The following is a 26,225-nucleotide window of genomic DNA, read 5'->3' as shown; positions in this document are numbered from 1 at the left end:
GACCACTTTGGTGGGAAGGTAACATTTCTCCATGTGCCTTCACCATTTAGTCATGTTGGCCACATGACTACAGATACATCTTCAGACAGTGCTGGCTCTTCAGCTTAGAGATGAGCTAGTCCTTTCCACCCCTAGAGCCAGAAACGACTAACACATATGTGCAGGGGAAACCTTTACCTTTACCTATATTGAACTTGGTTTACCCAAGGATCAGATAGATAGACAGATAAATTGAATTCCACTTTATTCATCTGAAAGTGCAAGTTATCTTACCTCAGATAATTGACACATATATTGGAATAAGCAACTGATGTACAGAAATTAATATAACAAATCTGTATTCTGAATTGCAACGCTAATACTGCGATGATGTATTAGTACTGTGACATTTCATATCTTGCAGTCAATAGAGCAGAGTCAGAGTAACCAATATTAACCAAATGAAAGTCTGTCTTTTTTCAAGTCTATCTCACATTTTCAACAATACTTCATTTAAAGAAAAGTCTCCTGAAGATTCAAAATATATTAATTGATAACTACTTCCCTCAACTCCTTTAGAACAAGCGGTATTTCTTGAAAAATAATTATTTTGGTTGAAAAATAAATCTTTAGATTCACTAAAAATATTTTTTTAGATTCACTCCTCTTTCCCCATGCTTTCCCCATAACAAATCATGTAGTCAACAAAAGTGTTGAACTTGAAAATCACTGATGCAGAATGCCATGCCAGGCAATTAGCCTGTTACTTGTCCAACAGGGTTTACTCACCCATGTTTCCAACCTACAAAAACAAACCTTTTGAATCTAGCAGAGAAGATTTGCTTGTTTGCCAAATGTTTCTCTCCCAGCTTCATTGTCCCTGTTTGTGGCTCTAGCCAATGACACCTCTTCCCTTACAGCAGCAGGAGTTGTTCTCACACCGAAGCCACTCCATTGTACAGTTCTTTATCTAGCTTTCTGGGAATATGTAACTAGTCTGACTAAGGATCTGCTCCGTAATCTGATTCTGGAAAATCATGTACATCGCTATATTTCTTTCTTCATCTTGTGGCATCAATAATGTTGGCCCAAAAACAATTGCAAGACTTTTCACAGACATGCGGTTCTTCTCCCGGAACTCTACAACCCTGGAGGGGAAAAAAAGGAAGAACATCTTGAAGCCATAAAAACAATTCTGCCATGCCGTCAGAAAAGTAAGTGGACTTAAGTTCCAATTTCTTTTGGTTGGATTTAATCTGATCACTTATAATACTTTTTTGAAGTACTAACACTCTTCTATAAAGATGATCACTAATTACTTGCCATTTTGTGCCCATCTGGCTGCTTAAGTTTTATTGAATATTGTTTCTTTCAAGCAGCATAGCAGCTGAACTAAATTTCTACAGTGAGGCAGGCAGGCAGCCCTGGTGGGGTAAGGGAATGAGGTGGGATTTGCTTCCAAGTGGGAAGTTAAGATAGGAAGACCAAACTGTCATAAGGGTTGGTTCTAGCTTGGAGGCGACCTTAGCTGAAGTAATACATTTTAAAAAGATCTATGGTCAAAGGACTGCTTTTATTGTAACAGCCCAAACTGAACTAAAATATCTGGGAAATTACGCTGCTCACCTGGAAAGATGCTGGAAGAGAACCCTCGCGGTATTGAAATTAGCAGGAGGTAGAGAATGCACAATCTCTCGTAAGTGATGCCTTCGCTTTGCGGAGTCTATAATTTCTGCAGTTCCCCACCCCCCAAAAAAGGAGATTTCACTCATTTTGTTCTTTATATGAAGCTTTAAGAAATAACAGTAGATTGTCTAGGACAGTGATGGCAAACCTTTTTTTGCTTGGGTACCAAAAGGGTGCATGTGCGTGCAATAGCATGCGCGTAAGTGCCCATACCCATAATGCAATGCCCTCCCCTCTGTGCATGTGTGCACAACGCTGCCTCCCCTTGCATCAGTGTAAGGCTCACTAAAGCCTCCTGAAGCCTGTGCATGGTGAATACATGGAGCCAACAGGCCTACCGGAAGTTTGGTTAGGTTTAGGTTAGGTTAGGTTTATTGGATTTATATGCCGCCCCTCTCCGCAAACTCGGGGCGGCTCACAACAATAATAAAAAACAGTACAGTACACAATACCAAATCCAATGCCCACCCATCCAGTTCCAATTGAAATTAATAATCTCATAAAAAGCAGTATATATAAAAAACAGGCACACAGTCAATCAATCAACAAAACAACATGGGCAAGGGGGAGGTGTTTTAGTTCCCCCATGCCTGACGGCAAAGGTGGGTCTTAAGGAGTTTACGAAAGGCAGGGAGGGTGGGGGCAATCCTAATCTCAGGGGGGAGCTGGTTCCAGAGGGTCGGGGCCCCCACAGAGAAGGCTCTTCCCCTGGGTCCCGCCAGACGACATTGTTTAGTCGACGGGACCCGGAGAAGGCCAACTCTGTGGGACCTAACCGGTCGCTGGGATTCGTGTGGCAGGAGGCGGTCCCGAAGATATTCTGGTCCGGTGCCATGAAAGGCTTTATAGGTCATAACCAACACTTTGAATTGTGACCGGAAACTGATCGGCAGCCAATGCAGACTGCGGAGTGTTGGAGTGATATGGGCATACTTGGAGAAGCCCATAATTGCTCTCGCAGCTGCATTCTGCACGATCTGAAGTTTCCGAACACTTTTCAAAGGTAGCCCCATGTAGAGAGCGTTACAGTAGTCGAGCCTTGAGGTGATGAGGGCATGAGTGACTGTGAGCAATGACTCCCGGTCCAAATAGGGCCGCAACTGACGCACCAGGCGAACCTGGGCAAACGCCCCCCTCGCCACAGCTGAAAGGTGTTTTTCTAATGTGAGCTGTGGATCGAGGAGGATGCCCAAGTTGCGGACCCTCTCTGAGGGGGTCAATAATTCCCCCCCCAGGGTAATGGACGGACAGATAGAATTGTCCTTGGGAGGCAAGACCCACAGCCACTCCGTCTTGTCTGGGTTGAGTTTGAGTTTGTTGAGTTTGAGTTTGGAAATGAACTTGGGCTCTTTTTCACAATCCCAGCTACAGGAAAGCCTTCTGAAACCTGGAAAGAGTGAAAAATGGCCCAACGGCCCAACAGGAAGTTCATTTCCAAACTTCCAGGAGGCTTTCCTGAAGCCTGGGGAAGTTGAAAAAAAATCTTCCCCTGCCCTCTGGAAGGCCGAAAATAAGCCGGCCAATACACGCTGGAGCTGACATAGAGCAATGCCTTTGCCCTCAGATATGGTTCCGTGTGCCACCTGTGGCAATGTGCCATAGGTTCGCCATCACAGGTCTAGAGTTTTTCACTGTTATTTTTCACTGCAATGGAAATACAAGATTATCATACCATTATGTACTTTCTTGCCACCCTGTTCTTTCCAGCAGTCAAGGGGAAAGATGTCTATTAGACCAGAAATCACATTTAAAAAATTCGATTTAACAAGCCTAATTTGCTAGATGACTAATTACTTGCCAGATTCAGATTCCAAAAGAGTTATATCTTACATAATATTCATGTGTCTCTATGTGTACTTTATGAAGTGCCTATTCTATTCTCTTTTTTGCTTTTGTTTGTGTCTGTATTTTTCTTTTTTCTCACAGCTATCTTAGTTCAATAAAACATTATTACGTGAAATCATAGCTATCAGTTCTTTAGCTGTGTTGGCCTTCATATGCATTGAATTCCTCCTAAGAATCTAGGAAATTGTAATATATTAGCATAGTATCTTATGAGGATCCCAGCAGAATGGTCTTTTGGACATTTTGTCAATGTGCAGATTTTTCATGCGCTGTCCAATATTTTTTGGTATGGCATCCAATGTGACAATAACCACTGTGATCATCAGATGTTGATATTTGTGGTTATTGTTATCTGTATTGATATTAATTGCCATAAGGCACAAGGAGGCAATCTGTGTTACTTTTCTTAAACAGAGCTCTAGTGTGACCTTATTAATCACTTCCTCATTGCAATTTGCTAATAAAGAAGCACTTTTGGTTTGTAACACTGTTATTTGAACAGAGCTCCTTAAATTATTCATTTATTTACCCCACCTTTATTATTTTTACAAATAACTCAAAGCAGCAAACATCTTCCTCCTCCTATTTCCTCCTCAACAACAATCCTGTGAGGTGGGCTGGGCTGAGGAGAGCCCAGAGTCACCCAGTTGGCTTTAATGGCAAAGGCAAGACTTGAACTCTAGTGTAACCACTAGATAAAACTGGCTTTATATACTATCAATTTAAACTGGATTTAAACTAAAAATGACACCATCAATACCATTGATATCATTGACCATGGTATCCTTTTGTGCTGATTGTAGGGGTTGGGAGTGGCACCATTTTATGGTAGTTCTCCTCCTACCCCTCTGGTTGGGTGCAGTCGGTGTTAGCAGTGGGTCAGAGATCGGCTCCTAGGTCCCTCCTCTGTGGGGTTCCTCAGCAGTCAGTCCTCCCCCCCCCCGCTATTTAATATCTACAGTACATGAAACCACTGGGTGAGATCATCCAATGAGTTGGGTGAGTTACCAACAGTACGCTGACAACACTCAGCTGTACATTTCCATCCCGTGTTGACTCAGTGAAGTAGTAGAGGTGATGTGATGGTGTCTGGAGGCTGTTAGGGTCTGAATGGTGTTAACAGGTTCAAGCTTAACCCCAGACGGAGTGGCTGTGGGCTTTGCCTCCCAAGGATAATTCCAGCTGTCCGTCCATTACCCTGGGGGAGGGGAACTTTTGACCCCCTCAGAGAGGGTCTGCAACTTGGGGAAACTGCTTGATGCACAGCTGAGCTTAGAACATCATTTCTCGATTGTGGCAAGGAGACCGTTTGCACAGGTCTGCCTGGTGCACCAGTTGTGGCCCTATTTGGATAGGGAGTCTCTTCTCATAGTCACTCATGCCCTCATCACCTTGAGGTTCGATTTCTGCAATTCTCTTCTACATGGGGCTACCTTTAAAGAATGTTCGGAGACTGCAATTAGTGCAAAATGCAGTCATGCAAGCCATTATGGGCCTTCCAAGGTATGCCCATATTTCAACATCACTCTGTGAGCTGCATTGGTTGCCAATTGGGTCTCCAAACTCAATTTAAAGTGTTGGTCATGACCTATAAAGCCCTACATGGCTTAGGACCAGGTTACTTACGGGACCATCTCCTGCCTCACGAATCCCAGTGGCCGGTCCGGTCCCACAGAGTTGGCCTTCTCCAGGTCCCATAAGCTAAACAATGCTAGCTGGTGGGACCTAGGGATAGAACCTTCTCTGTGGCATCCCCGCCTAGTAATGGGCAGCCAAAAGTTTTACTGCCACACTGTGGGTGTGGCTTAATGGTCACGTGACTGGGTAGGAGTCGCTTGCCGGCCATGTGATCAGGTCAGAGTGGCTTGAACAATCATCACTGTTCAAGTGAACTGTTAAGTCCTCGGCTTACAACCTTAATAGTGGTGCTCGCTAGGGTGACAATTTGCATTTCCTGCGCTTTCCTTCCTGGGTCACCCCCTGCTTCAGGCTGGTTAGCTAGGTGAACGGGTGCTGCTAGAAATATAAATGCTGCCAGTGCCGCTTCCACCCACGCCTCCTGCTTGCACCTCAGGCAGGAGGTGGCTGCGTGAAGCTGGAGGGGAGCCGGGAAGGAGAGAGGGAAGCTTATCTGAGGCCAAGAAGGAGGAAAGAGGAAAAAAGCAAGGAGCGCAGATGTAGCAGCAACAACAGGGCAAAAAAAAGAGAGCCGAGCCAAGACCAGTAATCCAGGAAGTGACAGCTGCCGATCAGCTGGAGCTGCGCACACATCTTCATTTCCGCAGGTGGAACTGTGTTCCACCCCATCCTGCCTGCTGCCCACCCCTGCCCCTGCCCTTTGGAATCAACTCCCTCCCGAGATTCGTATTGCTCCCACCAACCTGGCCTTTTGTAAGGTCTTAAAAACTCACCTTTGCCGGAACTGCCATCTTGTCCGGCTGAATGTATGATAGCAATGGAATGATTGTGGATGATTGTTTTTAATAATTTGGATTTTTAAAGATTAGTTTTAAGTCGGGGTTCTAACATGTTTTATTTTGTATTCATTCTTGTTTTATAAGCCGCCCTGAATCTACAGAGAAGGGCAGCGTAGAAATTCAAATAATAAATAAATAAATAGATCAAATAAATAAATAGATCAAATAGATAGATAGATAGATAAATAAATAGATAGATAGACAGACAGACAGACAGATAAATAAATAAATAAATAGGATTTAAATACTGTAATTCACAGAAAATTACTCCATTTATTTTTAGATATTTTTATTTTGACCTGGCCGTATCTAAGTTTAATGTTACTCTCTGTCTGCCAATACCTGACTAAAACAGTAAATATGACCTTCAATGGCAGAAGATTTGTTAAATCTTCTTTATATGATAAACGTCATAGGACAAAATGAGCAGAATAAAAATAGATCTGTAAATTCTACTATCAATATAGGTAATGTTCTAGATTAACACAACTCCCAATTATTTCAACAAGTGAAACAGCTGAAATGTAGATAACCTTGAGAAATGAATTTTTATGTGCAGAATATTCAAATCACCTTTCTGAACTCAAAATTCTAGTTCTGCAAGTATTAAATTCAGCTTAGGCAAGAAGCCAGATGATAATTCTGAGGTAGTCAGTAGTAAGAAAGAAGTAGCAGGTCACTTTTTAAATTGTTGCTACAAAAATTCCATGTATTAGTCCAGGCTGTCATCAGGAGTCAACACTAACTCAAAGCCCCACACCCTCTCCAATTTTGTCATGTGGGTCTCAGGTGTTCAGTGAAAGCATCTATGTATACCTTGAAGTCTGACCACACCTTAGCTATGGGAGATTAGTCTTACAATCAGAAAAGCTGTGGCTTTGATACTTATATTCAAACTTAGCCATTAAATAATCCTGTTAGAGTAAAAGATTGTCTTACTAGCAGCAGCAATTAATCTGTCAAAATAGCTGAAGGGGAAGAGCGGTTCAGGCAGTTCGCGGAAGAAGAGTTTGAGTGCCCCAGTGATGACATGAATATCATCCCAGCGGCCACCGTCAAGATCCACGTGCTCATCTGCAAAATTAATGAAAATTACAATATGATATATGGATTCTCACCCCATGTCCCATAGCTCTGAAAATAAAGGTAATGATAGCAGCACAGCCATAACTGATTTTAGACCAACATTTATTCATAACCCTTGGACCAGAGAACAATTCAGTCATATGTGCTCCAGGACGATGCTGAAGAACAAAAGGCAACTCCCTCAAAAATAAGCAGAGTGCACTTAGCTTTCTCAAATTCAGTTGCATCTGGAGAGAAACTTGAATTAGCTATTATTTTAGTGTTAGAAAGTTGAGTTTATCTTAAAGGAATTCAACCTTGGCAACCTTACGATACGTGGACTTCAACTCAAGCTGGCTATAGAATTCTGGAACTTGAAGTCTATACATCTTAAAAGTTGCTGTGTTTCAAAAACACAGAGTTAGATATCCCTCACTTTATCTAGTGCATCAGTAGTGGGCTGATGCATGAACGGACCGGTGCACAGTCCCAATAGGAAAAATCAGGATAACCACGTAGTTGCGCATCCCCGACATGTGCATCCCCCAAATGAGATTTGGCTTTTGTGCATGCGCCAGAAGCAAATTCTCACGAGGACACATGCGTGAGCAAGGTTTCGCTTCTGCGCATGTTCAGAAGTGTCAGCCTCTAGGAGCGCATTGGGTGTGCCGGCGATGGGCAGGCTTTCACTGGAAGTGCATGCCATGACATAGGAAAGTGGTTGCAAGGGAGAAACCTAGTCAACTGAGGTTGATTTTTGACTCCATGCATCCTAGTATGTTTATGTGGGCCCAGTAAGAATGGAAACATTTCTTTCATGCTAGAATATCATGCATGAAGGCATTCTGACAAAGATGTTAATACTAACATCCCTGAACAGTGTCCAGGTTTCGGGAAGCCTCTTATACACATCTCAAAATTATCCATAAAATATGAACAAACCTGGGATCTTCTATGGAAAACAGCCACTATTCCTCATTAAACTATCCCATTTACAAGTAACAATGACTTACCATGGTCAACTTTGTGGCGCAAATTTTGTATTGTAGATAAGTTGCCACTTATCCGATAAAGTCCATCAATATCCAAGCCTGAGAGACAGAGAAATAACAGCTATTATCTGTATCTCCACAAGAGAAAAATAGGTGCAAAGTAATGGCCTTTTCTCACACTTTGCATGTATTTTGTTTCAGTACACAAACCTCCCCCCCTCCCCCAACTTAACAGGGATTTAATGTCACAATCAGAATGAAGGATTCAAAATGTAAACATTATGGAATTTTTGATAATTGCATAATGGATGCACTTCATGGAATTTAAGATATTTGGACTCAGATTTTCAATTTAGGTTATTGCATACCTCTTTTCTCCACAGTGGCGATGCATTGCCTGACAAAGTTAGGCACTATACTCTTTTCACGATCACAGAGAACTTGAAGAGCACATCCAAACACCTGATCTGAATTTAAACAACGATAACAACATTAAGAAAACACCCATATCAACTCAGGTAAGAAAGATGGATCGCATTGTTTTCTAAATGAATAGCATAGAGCGGGGGTGGCGCAGCAGGTAAAGTGTGGTACTGCAGGCCACTAAAAGCTGACTGTAGATCTGTAGGTCAGCGGTTCAAATCTCATCACCAGCTCAAGGTTGACTCAGCCTTCCATCCTTCCGAGGTGGGCAAAATGAGGACCCGTATTGTGGGGGCAATATGCTGGCTTTGTTAAAAAGCGCTATTGCTAGTATGTTGTAAGCTGCCCTGAGTTTAAGGAGAAGGCCGGCACAAAAAATAGAATAAAATTTAAAAAATAAAATAAAATCCTTCCATATAATAATAATAATAATAATAATAATAATAATTATTATTATTATTATTATTTATTAGATTTGCATGCCGCCCCTATCTGAGAACTCTGAGAAATTATTATTATTATTATTATTATTATTATTATTATTATTATTATTATTATTATTATATTTGTATGCCGCCCCTCTCCATAGATTCGGGTTGGCTCACAGCAATAATAAAAACAATATACAACAAATCTAATATTTAAAAATATCCAAAAACCCGTTATTTAAAAAATAAGACATACACACAAACATACCATGCATAAACTATATAGGCCTGGGGGAGATGTCTCAATTTTAAGGAGTTTACGAAAGGGTAGTATTGTCCTGGCAAGCAGTGGTTGAGCCCCGTATAACTTAAATGATAAAAATATTTAAAATGGCTACAAGTAACAACAAATGATGGGCCAATTGTGGGCCTGAATGGCACTCTGAGGTCATTTTTTAAGCATCATTCTTTCTCTCCAGGGAATTTACCTTTAATGTAGCCTCGGTCTCTCAGGTACTGTAGAGATGGACGTCTCAGCAGAAATTTCCTGAGCATATTGCGGATTCTGTTGGAATCACTGTCAGAACTGTGACTGTGCCAGAAAGCTGCAAAGGGACAACTGGCGTTAGAATAGTCATTAAGAGAGTGGAGCATTGCTTTAAAGTTCTGCTGAAACTTTTCCTGAATCTTTCGGCGGGGGGGGGGGGGGGCGGGAGCAAAAAGAGAAAGGTTTCTCCATCAATATTATTTTTAGAGCCTTTGAATTCAGTATGCTAGAAGTTCACTTGTTTTAAAAATGAATCTTTTGGGAGGAGATGCAGTCTTTTGGCTGAAAGAATAAAATCAATTCACGAATGCTGGTTTCTATTCTGTGCTTCTGCCAAGAATATTATGAAATACATGAAGTACATTCAAATAAGTAGAAATGAAGCACAGCTTGAAGGAGAATTTGCCTTTACAAATATTCAAAGATCAACATATAAAGGAAAGAGGATAGGAAAGGAAATAAAGGGTTTCTACTGTCAATGCATGGCAAAACTATTCGTTGTTTTAAATATTATGATTGCTATTATACTACAAATGTCATTAATCATGTTTATTTTAGTTACTGGTATATACCTCTCTTCCTCCTACACATCAGGATCCTTATCCTTTCCTGAGCTAGCAGAGCAATCAAAACTTGCAAGGGTCCAGACTATCCAGAAGATAATTCTTGCAGTCTGGTAAAGCACTTTTCCTTAACCGTGTGTCCTTTAGGGGTATAGAGCTAGACGTTTTGTACATCCCAACCCATTTAGAGGAAAGCAGGTTGGATATATTACAGAGTTTGCTCTATTATGTGTTTATTTTAATCTTCATGTTCTGGGATTGTTTCTTTTTAATTCATATTCAAACCTCATTCATAACTTGTAAAGAAACTCACCCTTTTTCAAAAATGTGTGACTTAGCATGCTACAGTTTTAGCCTCCTTCTTAGCCTTTTCCACACTGCAGCCTTTAGCTGCTGATCTGTATATAAACTAGCTGGAAATTAAACTGGCTTACAAAATTCCTTTCTGGATTTCAATCACATCCCCCCCCCCTTGGTCACACTAACAGTCAGGTGTTCTGTCTCCTACTTTTTTCCCCTTCCCATTCATAGAAGCAAATGCCAAATGCTTTCATTTTTGTTGGGTTGTCTTCTGTAGACTGAAGAGATTTTTACAACTGTTCTTCCTGTTACTTGCATTTGAAATAGAAATTTAGTTTATCAATTTTGTCAATTTCTTTATCAATTTCACCTAGTTAAAAGACAAAAAATACTACAAAACAGGTCAGCATACACTTTGCCATTTTTCCATTGCATCCCTTGAAAACTAGGCAAAACAAAGAAACAGCCTGCATTTCAGGTTGTCATTGGTAAAACTTGAACATTGTTTGTCAGGAAAAAAACAAGGGTCCAATGTTGAAAACAAATATCAAACAAATTCTAATTCAGTAGTAACCTTTAACTTTATGGTAACTTGAAGTCCTAAAAAAAGATTCCTGATTACTAAATCCTCTTTAAGTATTTTAAGTAAAAATGGGATTAACAAATCGTAATCATGAAAAACTATTATGTATCTGTAGATAAGTATGTCTATGCTATTGTTGAACTAGTTAATCTGCAAACATATGTGATGTTTTCATTTTAGTTTTCATCACATATTGAATCATCACATATTGTTGTCAACTCAGATCACATTCATTTGCCAATGAACAGAGCACAGACCTGGATGCCTTTTTTCACTTTCTTTCTCTTTATTCCCTTCTGCTTGTTCCTTGGGTTTTGGAGTTGCTAAATTATACCTATCCTCTTTAAAAGGAAAATCTCCAGACTGAAAGAAAGAAATATAGAACAATTATTGTCATACCTGCCAAAAAGCTAGAACTGTGAAATAATAATAATAATAATAATAATAATAATAATAATAATAATATATTAAACTTGTATGCCGCCCCTCTCCGAAGACTCAGGGCAGCTCACAACAACAATAAAACAACACAGATACAAATCCAATAATTAAAATTGTAGCTAGAACCTATTATCTTTAAAAAAAATCGATACTACACAATCATAACCACTCATAACTGTTAATGGTCAGAGAAGGGGATACACTAGTTTCCCCATGCCTGGCGACATAGAAAGGTCTTCAGGCTCTTGCAGAAGGCGAGGAGGGTGGGGGCAGTTCGAATCTCTGGAGGGAGTTGATTCCAGAGGGCTAGGGCCACCACAAAGAAGGCTCTTCCCCTAGGCCCTGCCAGATGACATTGTCTGGTCGATGGGACCTGGAGAAGTTCAACTCTGTGGGACCTAATCGGCCAATATTGCCAATCCCCCTGGCAATTGGTAAATATTACACCTTCTCTCCTTCTCCACTCTCATTTTTGGGGGGCAGGCAACAATGATAGTAGTATCAAATATTCAAAGATCATCATATAAAAGAAAGAGGATAGGAAAGGAAATAAAGGGTTTCTACTGTCACGCATGGAAAGCTATTATTTTTTAAAATATGAAAAGTTTACAAATGAAAATGAGTTCATCTGGATGTTCCTATGAAATCCCATGAATGAAGCAGAGAAATGGCAGGAAAAAAAGCATCACTCTGTGTGCAAAAACCACAAAGAGAGTTTGAGTGTGTGTTAAGTTTAATAACAGGTTTTCCATACATTTATATTGTACCAGTTTCTCATTGCTGAAGAGAAGGGGAAACTTTTTACCAGTTGCCATCCCTTCTCCTATCTGAACTCACAAAGAAGAAAGTCTTAAAAACAAAACTACATTTGCAGGACTTAAAGCTCAGGAATTTTTGTATTTCCCACCAGAGCATTTAAAACTGTTCACTGTAATTTTTTTTGTTTAAGGCTTTTCTAACAGAAAGAAAATACTTGTACTGCATTGGCATAAGGGAACATTTTTTTAAAAAAAGAAGAGCCTTCTTCTGATGCTCTTAAATACCCCTGATCTGAATGGAATTTACTTACATTCAGAAACCACATCATAAAAAATAACCCAGAGATTTTAACTTTAACATGTTGTAAGGATAAAACACATGTAGCCTTCTATGTTCAACTCCCACCAATGCCAATTATTTATTATTTTGATTTAGATTTATAGACTGCCCTTCTACTGATGGACTCAGTAGAATGATAATGATAATAATGACAATAAAGCCAATGATAATAATGACAATAAAGCCAATGATAATAATGACAATAACAACAACAGATTTGGAAGGGACCTTAGAGGCCTTCTAGTCCAACCCTCTGCTTAGGCATGAAACCCTACACTACTTCAGACAAATGGTTATCCTACATCTTCTTAAAAACTTCCAGTGTTGGAGCATTCACAATTTCTGGAGGCAAGCTGTTCCACTGATTAATTGCGATGAGTTAGCACTGCCAATGATGAGAACTGGTGTAGTTGTAGTTTCTGAAAAGGCTAAATATGGAACGATAACACAACCATAATACAACATATCTCTCTCCTTTAAGAGTTAAGTGAAGGTGGATTGTACATACCATCCTGATGATTCCCACCCTGTGCTAACAGTATATGAAAAAGTTTCTTGGTTCATTAGGGATAGCATAGATTCAGTGACAAGAGACATACCAGTCTGCTGATTTTATTACTAATTGCATTGTGCCACATGCTGGCAATGGAGTCCAAATCGTGTTGGATCAAATACTCTGAGCCATCCTGTGTCTTCAGCTACAACAAAATAAGCATTTGAATGTAATATCTAAAAATTTTTCTCTACAAACATTGATAATTGCTCTAATTTACTAAACTTCGTTGGTTTTTAGCATTATTTTATGAGTGACTTAGGATAAAGCACTTTGCATTTCCATAATAGTAATCCATATCAAGAAATAACTTAACCAATTTTTTAATAGCAGGCTAGTTCTGATAAAAGATGGGGTGCTTTGGAGATCCCCCGCCACAGCATACATAACTGGAAGTCTAGGAATTGGTTGCCTAATATCACTTAACATTTGTGACTGTGTTAATAAGAGAAATGCATTTTAATTTTGCCACATATAGCAGAGATGGTCCAGAGAATAGGATATTTTTTCCTTCTCTCTAAACCAGTGGTTCTCAATTGGGGCCCATGCCCAACAGAGGGACAATTTTATTTTTAATGGGGGAAATTGGAACCTTGTTTAAATCAAGTTAATGGCCTTTTAGGCTTCCTCCAAGTGAGTAGGAGTTTACCTTCTGAATAGTAAGAATTATATGTCACGGGTGGGGGGAGGGCGCTTCAGGATTTTAGAGATACTTAGATGGGGCATGGCAGAAAAAGAAGGTTGGGAACCACTGTTCTAAATTCTGGCATGCTTAATAATGATGGGCATTATTTCTTACCTCCAAGACATTCTTCCTACTTGACCTGTCTTTGGGGGCCCAAGAAAGAAGTGCTCCATGAAGATTCACTCTAAACTCTGGGCTACTTAGCACAGAGGGATACTTCTAAATATGCAAAGGAGAAAAGTAGAAGTAACACAAATGTTCAGATTGGATGGTTACTCTCTGACCTCCCATCTTCCTTTATCACATTATATCTATCCGGTATACAAATTATTCTATTATGGCTAATATATCTTGTTTCCACAAATATCCAGATTTTGGGCCTGTGCTATGTGAGTAAGATTTTAGTTGGTTTGATATTTAGCTGCGTACATATTTCTAACCAATAAGTGTGACTATAAATGAAAACAAAAAAAGTTTCTAATTTAAAGTAAGGTTTAGCTGTTAAAGATGAAAGTTCATAGATGCAATTATCTCCATCAATGTGTCCCCCCCCGAGAGAGAGAGAGAGAGAGAGAGAGAGGAGAGAGAGAGAGAAAGAGAGAGAGAGAGAGAGAGAGAGAGAGAGAGAGAACAATGAATCAAATGCATTAAATAAGGAAGAGGGTGTAAAATGAAGGAAATATCTCTTCTGAAATTCCACAAGGATGACTCATATTAAATTTATTATCATCTAATAAAGTGTTATCCAATAAAGAGACAAAAAAAAAGAAATTCAAGCAATTTGGTATTTTTGAAAGTTATTTTACGATATATACTGTGTAATTATCCCAATCTTCCTCATACAAGTTTTTCTTTAATTTTAATGTTGTGCCATATTATTAACATAGTTACAGATGGGTTTTTTTTGAGTAGACATATATATTAAATATAATAATTCAAAAAAACTATATGAGCCAAACCGAAATTTTATTCAAGGCATAGACAAACACATTTTTCAAAGTCTGGAAATGGATTTTTGCTATCCAAATGCAACTATGAGATGAGAGGATAAGACTCCAGAAAATACCTTAAGAATTGGGCAGCTCCATATAAAGGAAGGTGAATTTTAAATTAATTGTATTCATAAATTTGAATTTCTTCTCCAATTCTCTATTCTACTGTAATATTAGATGGTTATCTTAGAGCAGCAAGCTAAATCTGAAGACTTACTGAACCACTGGAAGCTGAATGCTTGCTATCTTTGAAAAATATTAAGGCACCACCTTCCAAGACTGTCCATACACAGGCCCAGTTCTTCCTAAAAGAGGTAAAGAAAGGACACACCATTCTCAGAAGAAGAATATTGACTGAATAGGCATAAGCTGCCCTGAGTCTAAGGAGAAGGGCGGCATAGAAATCTAAATCTAAATAATAATAATAATAATAATAATAATAATAATAATAATAATAACAACAACAACAACAACAACAACAACACTGGAGAGTAAGAATTTGGGGGAAGTAGTATAACTATACAAACTTACTATAGATATCAATATTCCCTCTTTCTCTCTCTCATCATTTTTCAACACCATTACTTTTAATAATCAACACACAAAATGAGTATGTCTCTATGATCAACTCAGTCATCATGAAAAATAGGCTCAAAATAGTATGCAGTACAGACAGACAGGCAATATATAACTAAAGAATGAGAGGGGGACAGAATCAGGAGGCCAATAATTTAGTTCCAAATTGCTCAGAAGTAAATAAAAAATGAATGGGCAGAAAAGTGGATAACTTCTGCAATGAGCACCTTTATTCAGGGGAATGTAGACCCATTTAGTTCTTGAAAATGTGCCAAACAAGGCAACTGGCAATTGTCAAACCCTTCGACATGGCTTAAGGCAGCTTTTAATTTTATTGATTTGCTTTATTTAAATTCAACCTTCCTTGCTTTTACTTAAGTAAGTAATGATTTGTTAGTGAATTTATTAGTGATGCAATTCCTTCCCAAAAATATGCCTAAATATTTGGAATGATGCTCTATCTTGCCTGAACCAGCATTTTCCAAATAGTTTTACAGAACTATGGGGCCTATTATACACTTTTGTTTAGAGCCTTGCCTTTCATTTCAATTGTAACACTTATATGTTTAAGGGACATTTCTTTGGGTGGAGTGGGGGGAATTCAATGGCTACCACTACTTTCCTTGTAAACAGTGACTCAAGGATATGGCTTTATTTCCAAGTCTTGCTCATACTAATAGCTAAAAACCTATGCCAATCTATAGGCAAGGAATTAAAATACCTAAAAATGAACGGATATCTAGGCTGCTATTGACCAGAGAAGATTTTATCTTATGCCTTCAATGACTGAACAAGGAGGAAGCAGGACCTTAGAAGGCAACATCCGCTGCTCTAGTCCACAACTGCAAGTTCTTATTGTTCTATATTTTTTTTTAAAATCAACAATACATATTTTAATAGAGTAACTTCAGTTCCAAGCAAGAAAAAAGTTATATTCCAAACTTCCTTTTTGCCTCTCCCTGCATCAGGAGGCATGAAATAAATCAGCAAAATATACACAACAGGCCCCTCTTACCTCAGGCGTTTCCCTTTATCAACTGTTTTTGTCCGATACAACATCCCAGCTTTTTCAAGTGATTTAAGCTGGAGAGGTGGAGAAAAAGAAATGGCAATTTAATCTTGTCCTAGTTGCTGTGGAAAACCCCACCACCAGAGCAAAGGATGGCTCTGCTATTAGATAGGATCAGTAGTTGAGTAGCAACAACCTTGTGCCATTGAGGATTGCTTTTAAACAAATCTAAAGTCACTGGGAGGAGGGGTAAGCTCTCACTTCCTAGGCATACTTATCTTAACTTGGCTTAGGCCACTGTAAATTTAAAAAATAAATGTAGAAATTAAGACAACACAATACCTCAGGCTAAAGTGCAAGAATGATACTAAAATTTGGGAGCAAATTGATAAACGTATTATATTTGCATTTTCAAACTGATTAAAATAGGAGCCCCTTTTCACCTTTAGTAGAGAGAAAATAGTTCTAGAGTTTCTTCTACTGCAGTGAGAGACTCTCCCTTATAATTTAAGGAAATAAGATTGGGTAGTGGACTGTGGAAATTATAATTGCAGGCACTAAGTAGCTGTTTGAAAGTGGCAGCTTGTTTGGCCATCCTATTCCCATCATTCCTTCCATCTTTCCAAAAAGTTCTCCTGGTTCAAAGTATGTAAAGGATCAGAAGAATCTTTGGCTTCTCCACTTAATTTATTTATCAGAATCCTACTTCGGATCTGCCATCAGCAAGCAGAGAACCCTTTCTTCCATATCTGCTTGTCTTTTGACCCAGGGTGAACTGACTGTCTGAATGACCAACTTGTACAAAGACTGCTGCCATGGCTAGATCCACTACTGGTACTCTGGCGATTGCCAGAAGTGGTCACCTAAGTATAATAATTTTAGCAGCAGTAAACAACATATAGGCACTCATACCACAGTTTTCCAGGATCATGATCTATTGTTTTGTTACTCTCAAGTTTTTTATTTACATCTATCAATAGGTAACCCATTTTATCTCCTCTTTCTTTCAGTGGATAAAGTTGTATGCCCACTAATTAAATTTTAGGATCTGCTTTACAAACTGGCAATTTTACTGTGTCCATCTCATTCAGTGAATGGAATCATAGAGGCAAATAGTGGTTTGCTTAACCATGGGTTTCTGAATAAATTATGATGGCTGGCTATACATTATAGAGTAAATCCTTTATTCTCTCTGATTACATTATTGTTTTAATTTAAGCAGATCTGATTCTATCATTAGAATGTCTCATTGTAAAATTAATCTTGTATTCACAGAATCATAGGATTGGAATGACCTTGGAGGTCTTCTAATCCAACCACTTGCCCAAGACAGGTATAATCAGATCTGCCCAATTGGGTTCCCAACAATTGTTTGAAAACCTCTAGTGATGGAACATCCATAAAACCAGGAAGTAGGCCAGTCCATTACTTAATAGTTCTCATAGTCTGGAAATTCCTCCTTGGGTCTCCCACTTCCCAGTTTTTTAAAGCTATTCTTACCATCTCTGGGACATCAAAGATGGATGTTTCCGAGGAGCCAGAGGAAGCACAACCCTGGTCTGCTGAAGAAGTACCAGCATAGTCAAATTGCTTGCAGAATCCATCTGGAGAATAACCTTCCTTTGGAGAGTGTTCACGAGGAGAAAGTTTTGGGTAGTCAGCTTCTGGAGTTGGTGGCTGAAACAAAAATTAGAAGAGAGGTCAATACACAAACAACTTTTTTTCCTCCTTAAATGGTTGAGAGGATAATGGCAAAGAGGTTTCTTTTCACAAGGTTTGAGCATTATGAAACAGCCACCCCAAAATCCAGTTGACACCAGTCCTGCTGGACTCTAAAAAAATCCTGAAGATCTGCTTCTTCTCCAGGTATTAGCCCAGTTATAATTACAAGTTCCCCACACAATATATTTTATTTTATCATTTTTCTCTTTATTTGATGTTTTTAATAAACTTCTCTCATCTACTTACTCTCTGATCTGGAGATTTCCTAGAAAATGAAAGCCGCATCTCTGGAGTATTGAAAATTTCTTGGGGTGCCTCCCACGAAGTCTCACCTGTTGCTGTGTTATAGAAAAATATTTGCCCACTGGTCTCATCTACATATTGGTTCCACTCAGCAGATGAGACAGGGCTGGGACAGTGAGAGTAGGAAGGACTCACACTATTCAAGGAAGCCTCAAAGGGAGACTCCCAAGTTGTCTGACCAGTCACAGAATTGTAATAGAAGAAATGACCACTTTCGGTGTCTGTGTGAATTTCCCAGTTGTTCGAAGTGTTGCCGACACACAACTGGAATGGGGCTTGGGAATCGTTGGCAGTGGTAGTACTGTGCTCCAACTGAAGCTCTTGTATGTTCACGTATACTGGATCTGTAGCATCCTCTTCAAGCAACTATGAAAACAATAAAGAAAAGTAATCCAACTACCATATTGTATGAAACCTATCCCTTAACCAGCTCTCTGAATGGTTTAAACTTCTATCATTACTGTCTAGTTACGAAGGAGCCAGGATTATGAAATCACACTTAAAAATGTAATAATTAAAAATAGTCTAATAAAGTCCATTTAAAAAACAACAAAAACAAATATAACAAAGACCAAAAGAAATCAGATAATATACAAGTTAAGGAAATATACAAAAATTAAATTAATTGATACTTAGTATTTCTGCTCCAAAAGACATGTGCACAAATTAAAAAACTCTTCAAGACTTTTTGTGTATTAAATGTGGAAAATAATCTTGACAAATATCATGACAACCATTATTTTGAGATGCAATGCAGCTTGCTTGCAATGTCCTGACTTTATATATTAATAAGCAAACAATTCATTAAACCGTTCATTAAACAATTCATTAAAGTCCCACTCCAATGTTTTTGTTGTTTCAGTCAAAGGAAATCAAACCCCCTCTCAAATCTATTCTTTTGAATGACTCATTACATTTTATTAGTACCCTTCTAACATTTCAAGTACCCTTCTAACATTTCAAAAATGAAGTAATATTTACAGCTTATCTCTTCCAGCTTCTCTTATTTTCACAATGGCAATTGTCCTTGGCTTGGATGATCTTTAAATTGATAGTTAAATTTTCTACAACATTGGAGTATTTTCCATACAAACCCTCTGTTCTCAGCAGGATAGGGAGTAATCAAGCCTCGAGGTGATGTCCTCATCACCTCGAGGCTTGATTACTGCAATGTACTCTACTTGGGACTACTCTTGAAAAACATTTGGAGACTGCACCTTGTCCAGCATGCAGCTGTGCAAGTCATGATGGGTGTACCTAGATTATTATTATTATTATTATTATTATTATTATTATTATTATTATTTATTAGATTTGTATGCCACCCCTCTCCGCAGACTCGGAGCGGCTCACAGCAATGATAAAAACAATATACAGTAACAAATCTAATATTAAAGTTTAAAATAACAATTTTACATTAAAAAGCCTAAAATCCCCAGTATATAAAAAAGCATACACACAAACACATCATACATACAGCTACATAGGCCAGTGGGGATGTCTCAGTTCCCCCATGCCTGATGGCAGAGATGGGTTTTAAGAGGTTTACGAAAGCCAAGGAGGGTGGGGGCAGTCCTGATTCCTGGGGGGAGCTGGTTCCAGAGGGTCGGGGCCGCCACAGAGAAGGCTCTTCCCCTGGGTCCCGCCAGACGACATTGTTTAGTTGACGGGACCCAGAGAAGGCCAACTCTGTGGGACCTGACTGGCCGCTGGGATTCGTGCGGCAGAAGGCGGTCTCGCAGATATCCTGGATACACCCATATCAGTCCAACATTCTGCGAGCTGCACTGGTTTCTAAATAGTCTCCGAATGCAATTTAAGTTGTTGGTTATTACCTATAAAGGCCTACATGGCTTAGGACCAGATTATTTATTGGAATGTCTTTGGCCTCATGTCTCAGCGACTGATTAGGTCACAAAGTTGGCCTCCTGCAGGTCATGTCAGCCAAACAATATCAGCTGGGACCTCAGTCGAGAGCCTTCTCTATTGCAGCCCTGGTCCTCTGGAACCAACTCTCCCCAGAGATTCATACTGCCCCCATTTTCCTCGCTCTGCAAAAAGCGCTTAAAACACATCTATGTTGGCAGGCCTGGGGTCATTCAGTAATGGTCTTCTGCCTCGGTGACTAGTATGTATGAGTGATGACTGTGTGTTGTTTTATTGGATTTCAAAGTTTTATTGTTGCTCTTTATGTATTGGGATATTTTTTTTAAATAAAATTGCTATGTTTTGTTGTTGTAAGCCATCCTGAATCCGTGAGGAGAAAGGTAGGCTATAAATTTAATAAATAAACAAACTACTAATATGACTAAAGTCATTGAGGGCTATGGTATAGATCAGCCCCTTATAATGTTAAATAGTCTTCCTCAGCTGATTGTATTATTTGGTGAACTCTTCTCCTAGTCATCTTTACTCAGGATGGCAATTGGTACTACTGGCAGATAGTGAGGAAAATTATAAACTAAAAATTTAAAGAATACCAAGTAGAAGAAAACTATAGAAATAAAGATACAGTACTAAGAGGACAGATTTTCAAGAAAAAGAAAGTGGTGAATCAAGATGAATGAAAATAGCCACAAAGTCATGGATATTGGAGAATTAAGGCTTAGAAATGTTGATATGGACATTGGACAGAGAAATAACAAGATTCTGCTATGTATTAGTACACAGAGTGGACGCACAAATTACTTTTGACAGCAATAAGCAAGTCAACAAACTCTGAACTGTCTTTGAATGAAGAAATTGCTGATTTATTCTTGGGCATGTAAGTACTGAGGACAGGAGATAAAAACAGATCCAAGTTGTTCAACAATTCAGTGCTACCAAGATAGGGTTGCCTGCCAAAGGAAAACCTATCACAGTGAAGCAGAATGCTCAGCTTCACGGCTCATTGGAGTCTTTATGAATTGCAAGGAAGTGAACATAGAAATATTTTCTCACATAGTACCTACTACTTTTATGAAAATCTGTCAGAGAGGATCTCATTCCCAAGGTGGACATGGACCAAAGATGCTATACTACAAATCATGTGACTGTTGCATTTGGTTGACATGTGCAACATTTACATTTATCCCCATCTATGTACTGCATGAAAAACCAGTTTAGTATAGTGGTTAAGGCATCAGGCTAGAAATGGAGAGGTCATGAGTCTGAGGCACAAAGCTAACCGAGTGATCTTGGGCTACTTTCTAACTGCTCTTAGAAAGAAGATAACAACAAATTACCCCATTCCCCCCAAAATAAGACATCCCCTGATAATATGCCCAATCAGGCTTTTAAGTGCATGGCAATAAAGCTGAGCACTTATTTTAGGGTTCAAAAAAACATAAGACAAGGTCTTATCTTCAGGGAAACATGGTAGTTATGAAATCTTGGCAAGAAAACTGCATTAATTCAATTCATTCAAAAATAGAGTTGGCCTCCTGCAGGTCATGTCAGCCAAACAATATCAGCTGGGACCTCAATCGAGAGCCTTCTGTATTGCAGCCCTGGTCCTCTGGAACCAACTCTCCCCAGAGATTCATACTGCCCCCCTTTTCACAATATGGTAGACTAAAATGGCAGAATTTGTAATGCAACTTGCTGTAGCAGGTCAATCATCATCTTAGCATGAAATATTCAATAGCATTTTTTCCACAAATGTTATTTGCTATATGCTGCTTGATACTTTTTTCTCCAATTTCAGAGGATAGTTTTTCTTTCTAGTATGAAAGAGCAAATTAGGGCAGAAAAAAATATGTTTAAAGAATTTTGGATATTTGGCAACCTAGCTAAATAAAATAATAAAATAAATAAAATAATAAAATGGGTTACATGTTTTCAGCCAAAGAGTGGATGAGGCAATATTTAGAACCTCTCCTGTTTAAACCAAGTCTAAATCAGCTGTACTCTGTTGAGGAGTACATGTCTTGTAAGCAGGGGTGGGCTACTGCCTGGATGGGGGAACACAGTGGGGTAGCGAAAATGGAACTCCACCCCAGAGCACCCAATTTGCACTGAAAGATGTTGAAAGAAAATGCAGGCTGTCCTGCATAAGCCATGCCTACAGTGTGGTAGTAAAAATTTTGGTAGGCCTTCACTGCTTATAAGTGTTTTTGAAAGTCTTTTAGAAACCTGATCATATAGTGAAAGTAGGAATTCCTACATTCTAATTTCATTCTTTTCTTGGCTTTTCTTTCTGTACATGCTCACAGCCAGTATTTCTCTCCCTTAGAATTACTGTTAAAAAAACTGGGTTTTGGGGAAAAAACATTTACAGACAGAAAGGCCAAAGACTCCACATTTTACATAGGAGAGACTTGAGATTGTTATGTATAACTGTTCAACACTGTCCCTTTGAGTTTATTCATTTGCACAGAATAACAGTCCATAATAACAAATCTGCTTCTCCTCTTACTTCCTGTAAAGATAATCAGCCTCTTAAATTATTCCTTCTCCTTTACCTTTAGCATGCCAATTTTCTCCTTTATGCCAATATTCTTTAAGAACAGAATGCAATGGTCAAATAAGGGAGCACATGAATTGCTACCTTCTACATGTTTTAAACTAATAATATTTGACCTACAGTCATTCTGGCTAATAATCATAGAGACTTAGTTCAAAACATTTGAAGAACATCATGGATTGCCTATTCCAGTGATGGCGAACCTATGGCATGGGTACCACAGGTGGTACACGGAGCCATATCTGCTGGCACGTGAGCTGTTTTCCTAACTCAGTTCAAACGTACATGTGTGTAACAAACTACAGAATACTTCCTCTTCCCATTCAAGTATTCTGGTGGGCCAGCTGATTTGTGGCTTCCACAGTCTCTTGGAGGGTGTTTTTGGCTTCCAGAGACACTCCAGGGGGATGGGGGGAGGATGTTTTTACCTTTCCACGGGTCCGGGGAATCCTTTGGAGCCCGGGGAGGGCGAAACATGAGCCTACTGGGCCCACCAGAAGTTGGGAAACAGGCTGTTTCCGGCCTCCAGAGGGCTTCTGGGGGGCAAAGGAGGGTGTTTTTGCCCTCCCCAGGCATTGAATTATGGGTGTGGGCACTTATGCATCTGTGATAGCACACACACACATTCTTTTGGCACCCGAGGAAAAAAAGGTTCGCCATCACTGGCCTATTCTGTTCCAGAAATTTGTATTTTGGTTTATTGGTTTCAAGTAGGCTCTGGCAATGACAACAAATCATGGTACATTCTAATTTGCACATTTTAGAAAGACAGTGTTAAGATAAGTTATTCCTATATGAACACCTTCTGGATTTAGCAAAGGCAAGAAACTGTGAAATTATAACCCCAAACCTCTACCGATGTTAGCCCTTTGAGATACTCCAGAAAGGATATCAAAAGTATGAACACTAAAGCTATCTTGATTGTAAGGTTATGGTAACAGACTCTTGTAAACCTGTAAGAGTTTGTACACCAATTGCCACCAACACTTTATTTCCAAGATAACTTGGGGTGGGAGTCTCCTCTGAGATGCTTATTTCAACTCCATTCCTCTATTTTTTGAGCAATTACCTAGGCTGTGGTTCTTCCTGTCTCCCACAGTTATTCTTACAACCCATCACATGAGACAACCAGTTTGTAGGTTATCTATTCACAATGGGTATGAGCTACTGTAATTCCAAAGAGTCCAGGATATCAAAGAAAAAGCTTATTTATACAGTGCATAATTAATATAAGAACTTTACAGCCACCTAGATGTAATGATAGCCATTTAGTAGATTGGCTTTAAGAAGCAAAAATATCACTTTAACTTTATTGTAACGAAAACAGGGATACAAAATATTACAAGGTAATAATTCATCAACATTGTAATTATTATGTGGCATATTTAACTTGCAATTACGTTTCTCTTTTAATACAGTACTACTGGTTTTGTAACCACTACCTCACAAGTAGAAATTCAGTGGGTAGATAATGAAGATTCAGTGATAGACAGAAATTAAGTAGATATATTAGTACTGTACAGGATAAAACTTAGAAAGTTCAACTGAGACCCACTCTTGCAAATTTTTGCTACACTCTTGCATTTTGAAACCAGCATATTTGTTCACTAAGATTTGGTTGAATTTATCTACCCATTTCTGGTCAATCCTGTCAATAGGTTCTGGACATTCTTCAAGCAAAGCTTAGCAGTCTTTTGACTTAAAGGACAATCTTCTACCCTTCTCATTGCCATACCTCAGATGAGTCTGATGTTGGGGATGATTTATGCCAGGAAAGTGAGCTAGGAATCCAGTCACCCATTGCTAATACAATCCAAGAAGATCCGACTAAAGCTTAGAAGCAGTGCCTTAACGGAAGGAAAATGGCAGAGTAGAAAAAAAAAAGAAGCTTTCTCAACCACAGGCCAATCAGGAGACAGAAAGCAACACAGCATAAAGTGCAAAACAAGAACTCAGCCCTTTGCCTTTCACATGCTTCCTGTTGGGGTTTGTGGGATAAAATTGTTACTGTGGTAATAAGTTATATCTAATGTTCTTTTCTAGCATTTTGTGGTAGGTCACGAAAATACCTTCTTCTTCCTCTATGCTAATAGGAATGAAAGAAAAAAAACCCTTACCTATATCTCAGAACACCCAAAACTCAATATTTTTTTTAATGAGGGAACCCTTTGCCTAAATTTTAATTGAATGAAAGTGGGCTACAATTATTAAGAGAACCAGACAATGCAAGCTATATTAGGCTTTGAGATTATTTTTTACTTCCAAAAGCTAGAAACGAAAATTATTTTGCAGGATAAAAAGAGGGGCAAGCTAGGGGACTAAGAAATAATTATGGATAATATAGTTCTTAAGACCCAAGTAATGATAGAAATTCAGATATAGCTTATCAGGCTTAAAAGCTGGTGGCAAGAAAAATGTTGGCTAAATGTACTTTTGCATTATGATTATACAACAAGACTAGTTCTTCCAAGAGAGCTAATTGCTTTAAGAACAGATAATATATAAAAATGAGAAAACTTTGAGATGATGATGGTGATTAAATGTCAAATGTGACTTTACTAATTTACAGTTAGATTTCTCCTAAGATTGGCATTGAAGGAATGTAAGGGGAAAGAAAAAAGTGCAACAGAGATGCCTAAATCAAGACATTTTTGTTTTTAAAAGAATTGCTTAAATATCAGGTCTTTCCCCAAAAGTATTATTAACCTGATATGTGTGTAGAAAGTGCAGCAATATTCAAAACCACAGGTGTAGTTTACAAGGCAAAATGTGTAAGAAATGAAATCATGAAACAAGGGCATCTTCCTTGGATAAGGCAAGTGAGAAACTAGTTCACAGATGGTTACATGAAAAAGTAAGCACATCCCACTATTTTAAAAACTTTTTCAATATGTTTTAACGTACAGATATTAATTTCAACATTACTGATTAAGAGGGATATTGGTATAACATATCATGTAACATTTACATGTGATAATTGTATAATTTAAATAAACATAAAAGCAAACTTTGCAGGTGGGAAAGATACACGAAATATTGTTATCACTAAGATATCTCAAATACTTAACTCAGATGCACCAGCTCAGGTACCAATAATTTGAACAGAAAGGATTTGGGAGAAACTTGCATAATTTAAATCCCAGGTATGTAGTTTGATTGCTCTTTGCTATTGTATTGGGTGTTATCACCATGCTTAGACTGAAAATGCTCTTTGGAGTCTTCAGAAAGTACATTGTAGATGCCTATATAAACCTGAGTTGGAATTTTTAAAAATTACCAAATAACTAGTGACCAATCATTCCACAAGTGGAGGAAGTTTCCAACAACTGACAACCTACTTAGGACAGGCCATCAAGTTCACCTCAAGAGTAGAGTGCAAAATGCTGAAAGAAATCTCCAAGGTCCCAAAAATGTAATTGCATGCACAGGTAAATCTCAACACTATTGCTGTGAAGGTAAATGGTTGTGCCAATAGAGAGAGCTGCACAAATTAAATCCACCTGAGAGATATGCC

General features: G+C 38.7%; 1 protein-coding gene across 1 annotated transcript in view; it reads right to left on the bottom strand.

The window, feature by feature from the left end:
• Window positions 1-227: 227 nt before the first annotated feature.
• LOC139153477 (rho GTPase-activating protein 27-like) overlaps window positions 228-26,225 on the bottom strand; it is a 49,933-nt gene continuing 23,935 nt past the window's right edge. Inside the window, exons 3-15 of the mRNA XM_070727455.1 lie at window positions 18,211-18,633; window positions 17,743-17,919; window positions 16,249-16,316; window positions 14,875-14,962; window positions 13,780-13,884; window positions 13,027-13,125; window positions 11,146-11,251; window positions 9,384-9,500; window positions 8,413-8,511; window positions 8,066-8,143; window positions 6,927-7,061; window positions 1,606-1,711; window positions 228-1,127 (exon numbers count right to left, since the gene is read on the bottom strand). Of these exons, the coding sequence (XP_070583556.1) occupies window positions 950-1,127; window positions 1,606-1,711; window positions 6,927-7,061; window positions 8,066-8,143; window positions 8,413-8,511; window positions 9,384-9,500; window positions 11,146-11,251; window positions 13,027-13,125; window positions 13,780-13,884; window positions 14,875-14,962; window positions 16,249-16,316; window positions 17,743-17,919; window positions 18,211-18,633 (1,779 nt within the window). The 3' untranslated portion in view covers window positions 228-949. The remainder of the gene's footprint in view (window positions 1,128-1,605; window positions 1,712-6,926; window positions 7,062-8,065; window positions 8,144-8,412; window positions 8,512-9,383; window positions 9,501-11,145; window positions 11,252-13,026; window positions 13,126-13,779; window positions 13,885-14,874; window positions 14,963-16,248; window positions 16,317-17,742; window positions 17,920-18,210; window positions 18,634-26,225) is intronic.

The sequence above is a fragment of the Erythrolamprus reginae genome, chromosome Z (assembly GCF_031021105.1).
Source record: "Erythrolamprus reginae isolate rEryReg1 chromosome Z, rEryReg1.hap1, whole genome shotgun sequence".
Classification (NCBI taxonomy): Eukaryota; Metazoa; Chordata; class Lepidosauria; order Squamata; family Dipsadidae; genus Erythrolamprus; species Erythrolamprus reginae.
The sequence above is the reverse complement of the archived record's forward strand: the minus strand, read 5'-3'. Positions and strand labels throughout refer to the sequence as shown.